At 40.1% G+C, this 15,094-nt stretch overlaps 1 protein-coding gene across 1 annotated transcript; it reads right to left on the bottom strand.

Moving 5' to 3' along the window:
* Positions 1–606: 606 nt before the first annotated feature.
* Positions 607–11,608, bottom strand: KLHL31 (kelch like family member 31). The gene is made up of 3 exons (XM_048497169.1): positions 11,470–11,608; positions 6,684–7,885; positions 607–2,939 (listed from the first exon to the last, which is right to left on the bottom strand). Exons 2-3 carry the CDS (start codon positions 7,853–7,855, stop codon positions 2,207–2,209), a joined length of 1,905 nt encoding a protein of 634 aa, XP_048353126.1. The 5' UTR covers positions 7,856–7,885; positions 11,470–11,608; the 3' UTR covers positions 607–2,206.
* Positions 11,609–15,094: the final 3,486 nt, after the last annotated feature.

Below are 15,094 nucleotides of genomic sequence, written 5' to 3'. Positions count from 1 at the left end.
GCTACTGTGCAGTCCAGTATCATGCTTAGATTGAGATAGCTGAGAATCCCCAATCCATTCTGTACTGTCATTAGCATCAGATTTTGAGTCAGCTAATTTTTAGATGAAAGGAACCTGGTAGAAATATAAAATATACAGACACACATATACACAAGCACACACACACTCATTTAGATCAGAGGCTGGCTTTATACTATGTGCTTGTTTTCTTTCTAGTTTTCCTGTGGACCACTGATACATTTTAAAAGAAAGAGCACATACTTGGGATTTATTAGTTGTCGTGTTAATCATCAGTACAGCTTACAAACAAACCATGTGTCATGCTGGATCAGACCAGGACCATCTAGACGAGGCATACTTTGAAAGAATCTCAGCAACCAGCAGAGCCACCTAAACTCAGCTCAGGATCTTCTGGAGCAGCAGTGGCGTAGTGGTTAAGAGCAGATGTACTCTAATCTGGAGGAATTGGGTTTGATTCCCCGCTCTGCCACCTGAGCTGTGGAGGCTTATCTGGGGAATTCAGATTAACCTGTGCACACCAATATATGCCCGCTGGGTGACCTTGGGTTAGTCACAGTTCTTCTGAGCTCTCTCAGCCCCACCTACCTCACAGGGTGTTTGTTGTGAGGGGGGAAGGGAAAGGAGTTTGTAAGCCCCTTTGAGTCTCCTATAGGAGAGAAAGGGGGGACACAAATCCAACTCTTCTTCTTCTGAATTACAGGTTAACTTTTGTGCACGCCTGATTTAGATCATATGTTTTGAATGCATAAGAACAGAATGGGTAAGTTGCACCATGTCAACTGTGATACTCAGTTTGCTGAATGTCTGCAGGGACATAGATTCTTCAGTTTACCCTCTTAGCCATATACACAGACATAAATAAAGCCCCCAAAACAAATTGGGCCCTGAAGATTGTGAAGAAAAGAGATTATTTCTAAATTTACATTATCGGTTTGAAGCGTGACTGACCATCACGATCAGGCCATTCAAGTATATAAACACAAAAGTTATATGTGGGCATTTTTCTTTCATACCACATAATGAAACCATTTCAAGTCACAATGCCCTCATTACATTAACACTGAGATGTTGGATCGCCGAAGTTTCCCCTATCATTCAATCCCTGACAATAGCAGTTAAACTGTATTACTGGAACAACAGTGTTTTCCAGTTTCAATTTACCCATTACCATGATTAGCTGGGCTAATATTTTACACTACAATGTGGGAGGCAATGATAAAAAAGTAACATACAAACTATTTTTCACAGGTCTAATACAATAATATTTAGAAAATTGCTGCCTTTAAAAAACACCACCTTACTACATGGTATGATCAAAATGACTTTAAATTCAGTCTACAGCCATTGTAGTCAATGAAATTTTGCTTCAGATGAGACTCAGTGGGATGTGGGACTCAATCTTCCACTCCATTGCTGTAGAGAATCTGCTCTCTAAGGGCAAACCAGACAGCCTCATAAAAGAAAAGTTATAGAATTACTCAGGGTGATGTTTGTCTTTTAGAAAACAGGTTTTTAGAGACCCATATAAATACTTAAGATGAGATATTTTTCAAAGGCTTATTAAAGAAGAAAAAACCCTGCAACCTTAAAGACTTGACTGATTTGAAAAGATAAAAGCAGCATTTGTTATGACAGAATGGTATTTCAGTTTTACATCATTCCAAATTATCATAAAGGTAAAGCCAAATAATGTCTAGAGAAATTCTAGATGAACAATGAGTTGCTTATCTGTTCAGTGTGTGGAAAATTGTAGCTGGAAGGTAATCTAGTATAAATACTTTTGGTTTTGCACAAGTAATCAGTGGGTTTTGTGCATTCTTATACATGAAACCTTTGACTGTGTAGAAATGTATCAAAACAGACAATTTTCCTATTACATAGAATTATGTTTATAAATATATATTTCTGATTTATTTTACTGACTTCTTGTGCACTGATTGTCAGGCTGTCAAGGACTTGAATCACTAAGCAGATCCATCACCTTTAAATTTCTGATGTCATACCACATATTTTAAATGCCAGGGCAATTGGCTAGCTCTGCAAAACTGAAACTGACAGCCAGCATGGATCCATAAATGGTGTTTCCTTCACTCCTTCCAATAGGCACACAAGGAATTAGAACACAGCTGGACATAGTAAACATTTAAAAATTAATCTAGCTCTTCTATATTTAATTTTTAAATAGTTAAATACTGACTGGTACTGAAGATACAGAACTAGCTCGAGACTCCCTGGTCTTTGTGTTGGGCATGGCAATGGTACAGCAAGAAACTCCTACAGTGGCTTCAGGCAACTCATCTTCATTGGTCCATTCGTTAAGGTCAGGGTTGAAGCACTGAATGCATTTCTTGTATTTCTTCTCTATTTCATTCCAACCTCCCACCAAGTAAATTTTCCCAGCAAGGATAGAGGCACCAGCAGTGCTCACACCAGTTGCAAGAGGAGACACATAACTCCATTGGCCAGGATAAGGACTAAAGCACTCAACAGGAAGAACATCAACCCTTTCACCTCGCCCTCCCAGTTGAGACCCACCCATGACATAGACCTTTTCCCCGAGAGAGATGGCACAGTGCCAGCCTCTTGGTGTGCTTAGGCTGGGCTTATCCTGCCAGCTGTCATTTGCAGGGTCATACATGCAGACAGAGCGAGAATAAGCATTATTTATGTACCCTCCAGTGACCAGAATCCTACCATCTATTACTGCACTCGCATGGCAGCACCTAGGTACCTCCAGTGGAGCCTTCATTTGCCACTGATTAATTGCAGGGACATAACATTCAACAGAAGAGAGACACCCTTCAGAGTTGCGGCCCCCAATGGCAAAAAGGAGGCCATTGAACACATTCAGACTGAAATGGGTTCGCTTTTGATTCATATTTGCCAGATGAATCCATGTGTTGAAGCGAGGGTCATATCTAAAAAAATTAAGAGGAAAAAAACAAGCATTATTAGTTCTATCCAGTTGAAAAGTTCATTTGGCAGCAGCTGCCACTTTGTACTGGCTGTTTTTTTTCCAAACAAAAAGCTGTGAAAGATTATCAGTAATTTTTCTATATAATTATAAAAGGATTATCATTACGAAATAATTATTTGGGCCACTCCAGATGTAACTGTAACTCTTGGTTCTTTGGCATGGAGGAATGACAATGAATGTGCAAAATACAGTAAATTCTCTGATTGGACCACAGTAATATAATGTAAGTGGGAGACACATGGACTATGTCATTTAAGATGGACGTGAAAACTGGAAAAAGATTAATAAGCTGTTTTGTACTTCCCTTGAGATTCAGTTTGCAGTTATAAAACCAAACAATAGATACTTTTATGCATTTATTATACCTACAAGCAGTAAAGCTCTAGAAAACTAATCCTCCTCGGGTCAAGAGATGTGAACGGAGCATATCTACAGGAAACAGTACCTGGTACAAACACTGAAATTGTGTCCTCCAAACATCCCAGTTTTGCCAAGAGTTCTCCCTATCTTCATAGGCATTCTCCCATTTGCAAAGCTGGATCCTGGTTTTGCAAAAGGGGGGGAGCCAACAAGATGTCTGTGAAGATGGGGAGAGTCCTCTCCCCCTCCATAGGCCCGTGATGACGAACCTATGGCACTCCAGGTGTTCATGGACTACAATTCCCATCAGCTCCTGCCAGCATTGCCAATTGACCATGCTGGCAGGGTCTGATGGGAATTGTAGTCCATGAACATCTGGAGTGCCATAGGTTCGCCACCACTGCCATAGGCCCTCCCATTTGTAAAGCAGGTTGCATGTGAGTTCTCCTCATCTCCATAGGCACCCCCATTTACAAAGCTCCACAGGTACTCCCCCCCCATCTGAAATGATCAAAAACATATGAAAAGTACATCCAAGATAAAGAAGGTTACATGGTCCAGCAATAGTGTACCTCCCTTGCATGCAGAGAATCTCTGGTGCAACCTCCGAAGTTTCCAGTTTACAAATGACCAGAGAACAGATGATGCGAAAGACCCAAGATACTGGAGAACTACTGTCAGTCAGAGTAGACAATACTGACCTTGATCGGCCAATGATTTGGCACAAGAGAAGACAGCTCCATGTGGTCCTGACTCTGGCCACATAAAATGCCCTGCTTTGGTACAGGACATGAGGAAGCAGGACATCTGGTATAACCAATTCAAAACTACCACCTGTATCACACCCCAGCATCTATGGGAAAGCAGATCCCATGTGGCTTCTGTCCTAATAAAGCTGGCAGTTATGCACGGAACTTACTCCTGTAGCATATCTATTTCTGGTATGTACATAAAGAAGAGGAAGAAATGTTCTTAGCAAAAGAGTTACTTGGTAAGTGCACACAGATTCACATTTCAAATTATATTAGATCTCCAGCTAGGAGTTGCTTCACTTGTGACAGATTTTGTACACAAATAGCATTTCTGCAAAGGAAAAATCAAGTATATTGTAGATTGTATCACAAATGATGGACATACACAGTATAATTTACTGCCTCTGCTTATTTTGGGAAGCCGCCACCAGATGGATTGTCCAATTCTGGCTGTTCTAAAAGCAGGACAATAGATGCACACACTGGTTTATCAAGTTCTAGGGTTGAAACCCACAGAATATTTCTGCTGAGGGAAGAAGGAGGCAATTTTTACAAAACCCTATTACAGACCTCTTATTTCTTCCCTCATGCTGTTCTGGAGGGAATTTTGGGTAGCAGTGGGAGAGGGGAGGAAATTCCACTCCACTGATAGAAATCCATTCAGTTACTGGGGATTCACCACGGGGTCCATGCCACTGGGTGGATTTTTGCTGTAAAAGATGCATAAATCTAACTCTGTAAACTGCATAAATGATAGTGTGCTTGGGCATCCATATGTGACTGTGAGCTATATGGAGGAAAAATGGGATAAACCTGTAATAAGCAAACAAGGTAGTAATCTACATTCAGTCAGCATACATATTTTTCTATATAGAAATAATACCCTGGGCAGGAAAGCATTATGTTTGAGTTTTATTCGTTTAATTTAAAGATTCCCTGATTCCCTTGGCACTCAAGGCACCTTTGTACAAAAAAAAGAGTTCAGGGGTTACAATTGAACACACTGGCCATAATTAATATATCAGATGGAACTGCTGGACTTAGGAGAGTGAAGTTATGCAGCTCATATGATCTCATTTCTACTATCCTTATTACCTTCTAGTGGGGGACCTACATGGGACTACACAGGCATCTCATTTTCCCCGTACCAAGTATTTTCTCTTGGCTTTCGCTGAAAGAACCCCTAATACTGGTGAAATCTCCAGTATGAAAGCAAACAGGGGAAACTGGATTCATTAATAATGTATTACACACGTTATTAGTGTGCTGTGCAGAAACCACCTACGTGTGTACTGAATTAGAGGGGTTTTTTTTTACCACACTCCTATATTTTACTTCATCATGATCAGTGAATCTTTTGAAATGGTAGTACACAGGATGTAACCCTCTGGGAAATTGTGACTTCTATGCTCCTTACACTACCTTGTTTTAATCTGTAACAGTACCAGGGCAGAACATTGGCTGAGATTAGTGGAGACATCACACATTCACCCTACCACACACACAAAGTCAGATTTAGGGAAAAGCTATACTAAGGGTCTCATAATGTGAGGGTCTTCTAAAGAAGAAAAGGTTAGGCTCTGTATGCAAAAACTGTTTATAGTTTCAGTATACTCAATATGAGAGTAATAATAAAGTAATTAAAGTACTGTGTGGGATCTCTTAACCAGAAACATTTCATCCTATAATAATCTGACCTTGCCCAAATCTTAGTATATTAGTCTTAAAATGGAAGTTGGCTCAGAGAAAGGGAAAAAAGTCTTCGGGTGTCTGTGCATGGAAGATGGTACACACATATTTCTATTTTAAAATTAGCAAATTGCTGTCAGAGCTAAAGAACAAAAATGCCCATTGTACATCTGTCAGGTTATAATGCAGTGCCTCTGATCTCATGTAATATTTGGGGAGCTTTCATAAGAAGGGATAACTGTTATACCTTTTATATTATAGACCAACATTATTATTATTATATATTATAAGAGAGAGAGAAACTGATCAAACTCAGCCTAACACCATTTCTATATATTAAACCAAGTCCAATACCTCCTTTCATCAGTAGAAGTTAGAAACTTTCTTGCTCATTTTGGTACAAGGTGTAAAATAACACATTCCATATAGTCTTATGGTTTCCATAACAATTTTTGCAGGAGAATGTAGACACCAGGGTTGCTACGGAACGTGTGTGATGAGGAGGGGGAAAGAGGACCATTTAACCCTCCGTCACAGCATTTCTGTAGCAAAAATTGCTAGTCCAAGGACCCAGCTCCTTTGATCTCTGCTGGAAAAACAAATGGTACACTTACTTCTTAATTCAGACCATTTTAAAGCACTTTTTTTGGGGGGGGGGGTAGTATTTGCTGAGCACAAAGGAAGGAGTAAAACAGCTTCTCTCCTGCCATGCCAGTCTTCTCCTACAGCCCCTATGGTTTCATTCTCTTACAAAAACCATTACAAAAAACAACCAGGAACTACAAGGAGTGTGTCGTTCTACCCTGACACATGGGGCATTTTTTTAAGTTCCTCATCTCACTCTCTTTTTGGAGCTGCTCTCTACCCCTATAAAAATCAATTACCTGCAGAAATTGCTGACTGCATGTTTAGCCTGATTCCTGGCATCATTCTGGTCTTCACCACCTGCCACATAGAGGAATCCATCCATCACAGTGACACACTGGTTGAAGCTTTTAGCTGGCATTTCAGTAAGCCTTTTCCATCCATTGTCAGGATCTCTGTATAAGATGTCTCTGCTAAGGGATTTCTCTGTTAAAGCTGGGCGTCCCCCTACTGTAACTAGGACTCGTAATCCTCCACGAATCCTTGTTCTTCTAGACTGTAATGTATTCTGGTGATAGGGGAGCAAGTGATAATTCATAGCATCTACTAAAAGTCTATGGCATTCAACATCTTCCATCATTCTTGGCACAGTTTGCACAAAGTTCACCAGGTCTTGGGCTGAGATGGTACCAAATCTAATGTTGCTCAAGAGATCAGCAGCATATTTTGCTCTTTTTTGGTCAAATTCTAGCCATCTCATTGCAATTTGGAATGCAACAAGTTCAGAATGCAACTGCAAGTCATCATCTGCAAGGAGTTCATTGATCCGGTCAAAACTAAGTTTTAAAAATTGATCCGATTCAGAAAATTCAATGAAGTTATCTCTGATGAATTTCTGTGCTGCCTCCTTAGAGTTTTTCAGTCCATAGGTCTCAGCAATGTTGGCAATGTATGTACAATTCTCTACATTGATCTCTTGCATCAGAAAATCACTGCACATCTTCACAAGGGTATGGATTTGAAGATAAATAGCTGTGGAGATGATGCTACCTATTGTGTACAGTGAGAGTGTGAGCTTCCCAGTGTAGGCATATGCAATGACTGTAGCTAGGCCCAATGGAGAAACATCATTGAGGTCCACTCGTTGAGTAGAAGGATCTTTCTTTAAGATATCATGGAAATAATCACTACATGAGGCCATCACCACCTTGTGGACATCAAAAGACTTTGTTTTCGTGCCAATGACTAAATCACAAAGAAAGTTCTCCAGCCTCATTCTGCATAGCCCTTCCAAGAGATTGGGGCTGTAGAGAGCATCAGAAACCTCTGTTGAGACACAACTGAAGCCATTCCCTCCTTCCAAAAGGCCATTCAAGCCATTCAGTTTGCTCAGGGGTCCATCCTCCATGATGATTGTCAACTCATTGACATCAACCTTGGTCTTTTTGACATTCTTCTTTTTAGGCGCCATGACTGCAAAAATAATACAGCCAAAAGCTTGCTAAAAAAAGAGAGTGAAAAGCTATTAGAGCCATGGTTCACTTTAGTAGAGTTTTAACATCTCAGCAAAGATGACTATTAAGCATAACTACAGGCAGCCAGAGAATAAGAATAAGAATATAGAACAGAGGAAGGTCATACATAGAACATAATTTTACTAAGCTTCTGCACCTTGGATGTGGTTAGTTATTACCTGGTAAATAGTTTATTGTATCCAGCCAGCGTGTAATACAGATACTTGCTCAGCTCTGGGTGAGGCTGAGCTAAAATGCTAGCTGGATCCAACTGAATATCTATGCCTTTCAGAGTTGCTGGATTTTAAAAAATGAAGTTAGATTGTATTGCTAGCCTCATCATAACTTCACTTACTTGAAATTCTCCTGGGATTCAAAGATAATTTTTCTTCCCAATAAACATGCTTAGGAATTCTAGTGTGCCTATTTTCGGTGCAATCTTAAACAGAGTTAATCTAATCTAAACCTAAGACTTTAATTGACTTAGAATAATATAATTTTGCTTCGGTACAATGCAGGTGCGGAAGTTGGTCCTTAGACAGACCTGGGTTCAAATTCTTATTGGTTAGGGTCGTGAAAAATGAACCCTGCACTTCTGACTGCTGTTTAGCTTCCTCTTTTAGCTCATGACATAGCTTATAGTTTTATTTAATTGTATCTCATTCCCCTGACATGTGTAGTCTGTTGTAATTTTGTTCGTATATTTACAGAAGTTATATTTATGAGGAATATTTGGGCATTGCTAATACATGCATCCCTGATTAATTAGGTTCAGACATTTTCAGGAAAAATAGATTTCCTGTACTTACAACATATGACTTCTTTCTTTCAAGTTACTCAAATCCTTACTCAAGTTACTCAAATTCAAAGGATAAATGAATTATTGTTCATGTATCACTTCAGACATAAGTTATGAATACTAATTTGGGATAGGAAAAGGAGAAGGATATAGTTGGAACTCATAGCAATAGGCATTAATCTTTAAGAAAATATTTGTCATGCCGATTGCTATTTATCTTTTTTTAAAGTATCACCCATTCTTCAAGGAGCCCATGGTGGTGAGCATTGTTTACGCTTCCCATTTTATCCTCCAAACAGCCAAGAGTGTGCAGTTAGACCAAGGTAATTATGAAATTTACTGGGTGAGCCACATTAGATGATTTTAGCATTATCCCTGCAGTCCAGGGGCTTCTGAGGCCGTTTGATCCAGAAATTCATAATATACTGTGTTTCCCCCAAAATAAGACAATGTCTTATATTAATTTTTGCTCCCAAAGATGCGCTATGTCTTATTTTCAGGGGATGTCTTATTTTTCTGCTCCGCAGCTGCATGCTCTGATGTTCTGTTCAATGGGCATGCTTCCAAACAAAAACTTTGCTAGGTCTTACTGTCGGGGGGTGTTTTATATTTAGCACTTCAGCAAAACCTCCACAGCATCTTATTTTCAGGGGATGTCTTATTTTTGGGGAACAGGGTATCTTGTTTGACAACTTGTGAATTTGAAGGATAGAAGATAGTCAGAAATAAATTTTAATAGAGAAAACTGTGAAATGTATCAGTAGTAACAATTTGGAACTGATTTATATATGTGTTACATAAGAGCAAGTAATATGTGAATTCATATGTGAATATCCGATGCAAGTGAATTTGGGAGCCCTCTTGTTAAATGTACTTTTTGTGTTTTTTTCTGTTCTGTGTCTGTAGTTCTTTGAAGTCTAAATCTCATTCAATAGTACATTTTATTCAGTCAGCTTGTGATGAAAGCCATAAGGAACAGGTTCATGTACACAGACCAAACATAATCACTATCCATTCACATGCATTGAGCATCACTGATTCTTTAGATCTTTGTGGTAGGTAAGGTACAGAAAGAATATTAGGCCCTTTCATTCTGCCTAAATCCATATAGACTTCAGCAGAACGGATAATGACAAAACAACTATTTTTGTGGATGGGGAGGATGGGAAAGAATCATCTAATAACAATACTAATTTCCAATTTAATTTCCAATAACAATACTAATTTCCAATAACAATACTAATTTCCAATTACATCCAAAGTTTTCACTCTCTGTTTTCACCAAATCATTCTTGATTCAAAATCTAACCCTGGTCGTGTCTGGGATCCAACCTGATCCCATGACCTAATCAGAAGTATGGTTAAACGTTCCCGGAAAATGCACACATCCTTTCCCCACAGGATTCTCCTTGTGTGAGCTGTGCAGTCTTCATTGGTTTTTCCACCATCTTCTTAAAAGTGGTAGAAAACCAGTACCAAGATCTTCATAGCACATCTGCAATCAGTATAACCAGGAATACGCTCCAAGGAAGCATACTGCCTAGTGGATAATTAATCTTGAGGACCATTTCCTGAGAGTAAGCACCACTGGATTACGTGGCACTCTGAGAAAACCTGCTTAATTTACTTTTTAAAAAAGCATATAATGCTGCAAAATCTGCACGACTTTTTGCTTGTTAAAACATTCAGAGCATGCAGCATTTCCAATACAGAAATACAGTGACTGGCTTCTCCAAAAGAAGCATGGTTTCCACTGCCCCCATGCCTGGCTCCTGCCAGGTGATAGCGATTGGCAAGAGCGAACGGAGGCGATGTGTGATAGAAGTGTCAGTGTCACCACATGCCAGGACGAGCTGAGGTCCCAGAATGTCGTTTTGCCGAAGTGGTGGGTCAGCTGCTCCCTGCCCTCTTCCCCCCTCCCCAGCTGCATTCCTGGAGCTGCATCTGTTGAAACCTGTCAGAGTCATTTCCAAGAATAGCCCTGCTATCTGGCCTCAAACTCACTTGCCATTTTAAGACACACTCACTTTGCTTGTGCTGCTTTTCATTCCAAGTATACATTTGCAACAATTTTCCCACTCAGCTACACAAAAAAAAAGTATACTGTATTTTACTGTTTACAGTCTAAGAAAAGTTAAGGCATTTTGGATGCTGTTCAATTCAACTTCTTTGTAAGATAAGCTGGTGTTCCACTGATGAGTATCAGAGGCTTTAAATATGACTAGTGTGCCCTGTATGCATTTAAACCATACTATGTGTTCTATTTATTTTATTTTATTTTATTTAGATATTTAGATTTATTTTATTTAGATATTTAGATACCCCCTTTTGCTCCCTAGTGGAAGTCTGCTGCTTAATATTTAAGTATCTATTAAATATATATGAATGAACCTCCCCCTCCCCAGAAACCCTACATATGTGTATGTCTCTGTGTGTATTCCAGTTGCGTTAAGTACTCTGCCAGCAGAGCCAACTTATTCATTCAACAAGATTCCCTCAATGGAAAAGTAGCAGCAAACCGTCCATTCAACAGTTGAGACAAATTGCTTTAAATATTCCACAAAGTGAACCTGTAGAAAAATGCATGAGGAAATGCATCATTAAGCACCATCAGAGATAACTGGGTCCTTTCAAAGATAAAGCCACTCATGCTGAGTTTCAATGCCCAGAGAAAATTCATGTCAAACAACATTTTGGCCCTCTACAGAACCTCCTTCCCTAGGAACACTGATAGACAACCACCCAATAAGAACATGATTAGAATTGCCTTACCCTTCTCAGGAAAGAATCTTCCCAGGACTGTTCAGCACAATGTATAGGAGAATATCTCTTGAAAAGAATAAGACAAGGGGACAAAATAGTGCAGAATTCACCTGAGAAGTCCTAGCAATAGCAGTTTCTAATCTGACCCTGCTGCTGCTGCTGTGGATGAAAGACACTGGAGTCTGCGCTCTGGAAAATCTTAAAATGATCCCTCCTCCCATCTCTCCCTGTTACCCAGCACGGATTTTGTTTCCTGTAGCTGCTTAGTTTTTAATCTCAAGTAAAATAACCGGACCACAGGTGAAAATAAAATAAGGCGGGGGAAGGATACCTATAAATTACCCCCGTTCCACTGCTGCTAGGTAAAACTCATGAAGTTTTACTCACAAAATCTTATAAAATAATTAAAAAGTCCCAGTTATCAAAACTACAGGTTGAAGAAGTGCTTTGAATGCTGCTAGAACACCATTAAAATTGTAGAAAACACCATTAAAATTGTACATAAAACATATGCTAAATAGGGATGGCTGTTCTTGAAATCAACTCTTGGAATAAAAACATCTGGATTGTTGGGGTGCTGTGTGGTTTCCCGGCTGTATGGCCGTGTTCTAGCAGCATTCTCTCCTGACGTTTCACCTGCATCTGTGGCTGGCATCTTCAGAGGATCTCCTCTGAAGATGCCAGCCACAGATGCAGGCGAAACGTCAGGAGAGAATGTTGCTAGAACACGGCCATACAGCCCGGAAACCACACAGCACCCTAGTGATTCAGGCCGTGAAAGCCTTCGACAATACATCTGGATTGTTCTTGGGCCTGTGATGGAATTTACAGGCAGGTATGGGATGGAGCCAGGAGCTGGGGACAGTAATTTGGGCTGTGGTTTGGGGCCTGGTGGATTTGTGATGGGATAGGCGATGTCTGGTGTACAAAGAAGAAAAAGATGACCCTGAAAGGGGCAGGGAGAGGACAGTTAGATAGAATAGGTCAGCATCTTCTTATTAAGTATCATTCCTTGTCCAGATTACTACTATTAGGGCAATATCCTGTTTCTTCTCGAAGATTCCACAGTCTATCTCTCTAAGCTAAGAACCTATCTCTGTGTCTTCCCTTTACTATCAAATATGTTAAAATTTATATAAAGCCTTATCTATACTTTGATCAGTTTGTGCACCTCTGTTGTTTTAACTAGCATGCCATCAAGCCCAATTGCCTATTCATCCAAGGTGTATTGCTTTAAAAAGAGGATATGCGGAGAAAGGCCTTGCCTTTGGTTTTCTGATAATTGCTCTGAAAGCATAGAAAACTGGCCAGGTTCTTGGCGTAAGTGAGATGATAAAATAGACCAACCACCCAATCCAGTTCCCAGGGGTGGCTGGGAATGCCGTCACTGCTGCGCCACTGTGCCATCTCCAGAAGGCTTCCAGGTGGCACAGGGAGGCAGCTAGAAGATAAAGCCCCACTACCTGGAAGCCTTCCATAGGGCTTAATGGCATAACTCCGAGCCCCAGGCTGCGCCATTTGCAACCCTAAACCCTGGGTGGAACTGACTAAGGTTGGCTCCACCCTGGGGAACAACCTGCCTCCCCCATGGCAGAACTAGGTAGGCACTAGGACCCAAACGGAGCATTCTAAAACAAAGACATATGGCTTCAGAAGCCGGCCTCTTTAAACATTAAAGGTTACTGAGTATTTGATGTATCAGTTACCAAGACTTGTACCAAAGGCCAAAGTAGCGGTGGCCTGGCTAATTTAATCACAGAAATTCAGATATTAGAAAGTAGTTACTCCACATGTATTCAAATATTATTAAGAGTCAAATTTTGGGTATTTTATTGTGCATCTATATATATATATATCCTCCTAAATTGTCAGTATTGCAACTTATTCAGTATCGCAGCTGAAACCCATAGCTAAATTATTATGTAGAATTTTTTACCAATATCCTAAAACTCAGATCATAGTGGGAGGTGATTTTAATGCAAGGATTGAGTCAGGAAGTTTAACATCACTGGAGGGCCTCAATGCTCAAATAGCATCACATACTGGAATGAGTTTCTTGGGAAGTGTTTACATTGCTTGAAACTGCGATAAACATTGTGAAGTCTCATTAGACACATGCTGCAGTGGGGATGAAAAAGGTGTGTTTCTCAGTGGGGATTTGACCCTTGAGCCAGCTACCTGTTGGGTTGTGAGCAGAGTTTTGACTGCAGCTTACCGTTCTTTGCCATGGTGCTTCTGGTATGTATTCTAGGATATGAATAAATGGTGGCAGCATATGACGGGAATAGTGTTTGAGCCCTCAACCCGAATACAGCTGTGTGAGTGAGGGCCTCTTATTAAAGGGGTCTGGGCTACCCTCTTTGTGGATGTGTCTGTGAATGAGAGAGAGGATCCAAGAGGGGAAGCCTGTCTCTATATATCAAGAGATAAGAAGGGTGGCAAGTGTGATGTTCTGACCTTTATGTACCCTGGATCTGAGAGAGAGAGAGAGAGAGAGAGAGAGAGATGGTGGCAGACACTCTGTGTGAATGGAGGAAGGACATCACAGATGTGTTTGGTTTCCATGTTTTTTAGCAAGATTGTCTTTTGCCAGCATTTCTTAGCTGAAAATACAGTTATATGTAGAGACAACATAAACCACTAAGCTCACTATCACACAGAATGAAAGGCTTTTTTCAAGCCATCAAACAACAGTAAATTAAGTTGCAGTAGATTGTCCTGTACTGACTTTTGAAGCAGATGTATTAGGAACTAATACTATTGCAGCATAAATGGATCTATTCAGGATAAAATAGCTGGAGCTCAAAGCAGCACCATTACTTGGAAGAGATAGAACAGAAGCACAGTAATGGCATTGTGTGATGTTGAGTATGAACTGGGCGAGTATATCTTCTTCCTTCCAAATATCTGAAGGAGAGGATGATAAACCTCAAGAACTCATACATGTACACATACTAACATTTTAATAAAGGAACTCCCAAGTTTTCCACAATAGACCAAATTGGCCTTAACAGCCATCAGAAACCAGGAACCTTCTGTTCAATGTGGACAGTAGAAATATGTGATGTTGGAGACAGAATGACAAAGAGGCAAAATGATAGTCTTAAAGAGGGCAACAATTACTGAACTACTTTTGAAGGGTATGAGTTTAAGAAATAAGTGAGAAAAAAGATTGTATTGTATAAATTTACTAGCATTTGTTTCCACCAAAAAAGGACTATGGATATAAGCTGGTGAAAATGGAACAATGGAAGCAACTTTTATCATCTTCTCCCTGCACTCCTCTGTATCCCCCCCCCCCCGCCCCCCACAAGCCAATACCAAGTTTTAAGGACCCTATAGAATAGAATTGGTCAAAATCATACCCTTTGCACATAGATAAACTTTCACATGGATCTTGCATATATAAGCAATTCACCCATCTTTCTGTGTGGCACTTTGCTCTGGAGGATCTCTGACCTTCAACGGCAGTGACGGGGTATAGAAAAAGCAATAAAAATCATTTCTGCAGGATCCCTGTGTTTATGGAAAAAAGATCAGAGAAGGCTGTGAATCAATGGAAGGCTTTAATGCTAGGACAATTTGATTCAATCCCTGGGGTCTCAGGTTAAAAGGATCAAGCAGTAGCTGATGT

The sequence above is a fragment of the Sphaerodactylus townsendi genome, linkage group LG01 (assembly GCF_021028975.2).
Source record: "Sphaerodactylus townsendi isolate TG3544 linkage group LG01, MPM_Stown_v2.3, whole genome shotgun sequence".
In the NCBI taxonomy this organism is placed as follows: domain Eukaryota; kingdom Metazoa; phylum Chordata; class Lepidosauria; order Squamata; family Sphaerodactylidae; genus Sphaerodactylus; species Sphaerodactylus townsendi.
This window is presented reverse-complemented; position numbering and strand designations above follow the sequence as displayed.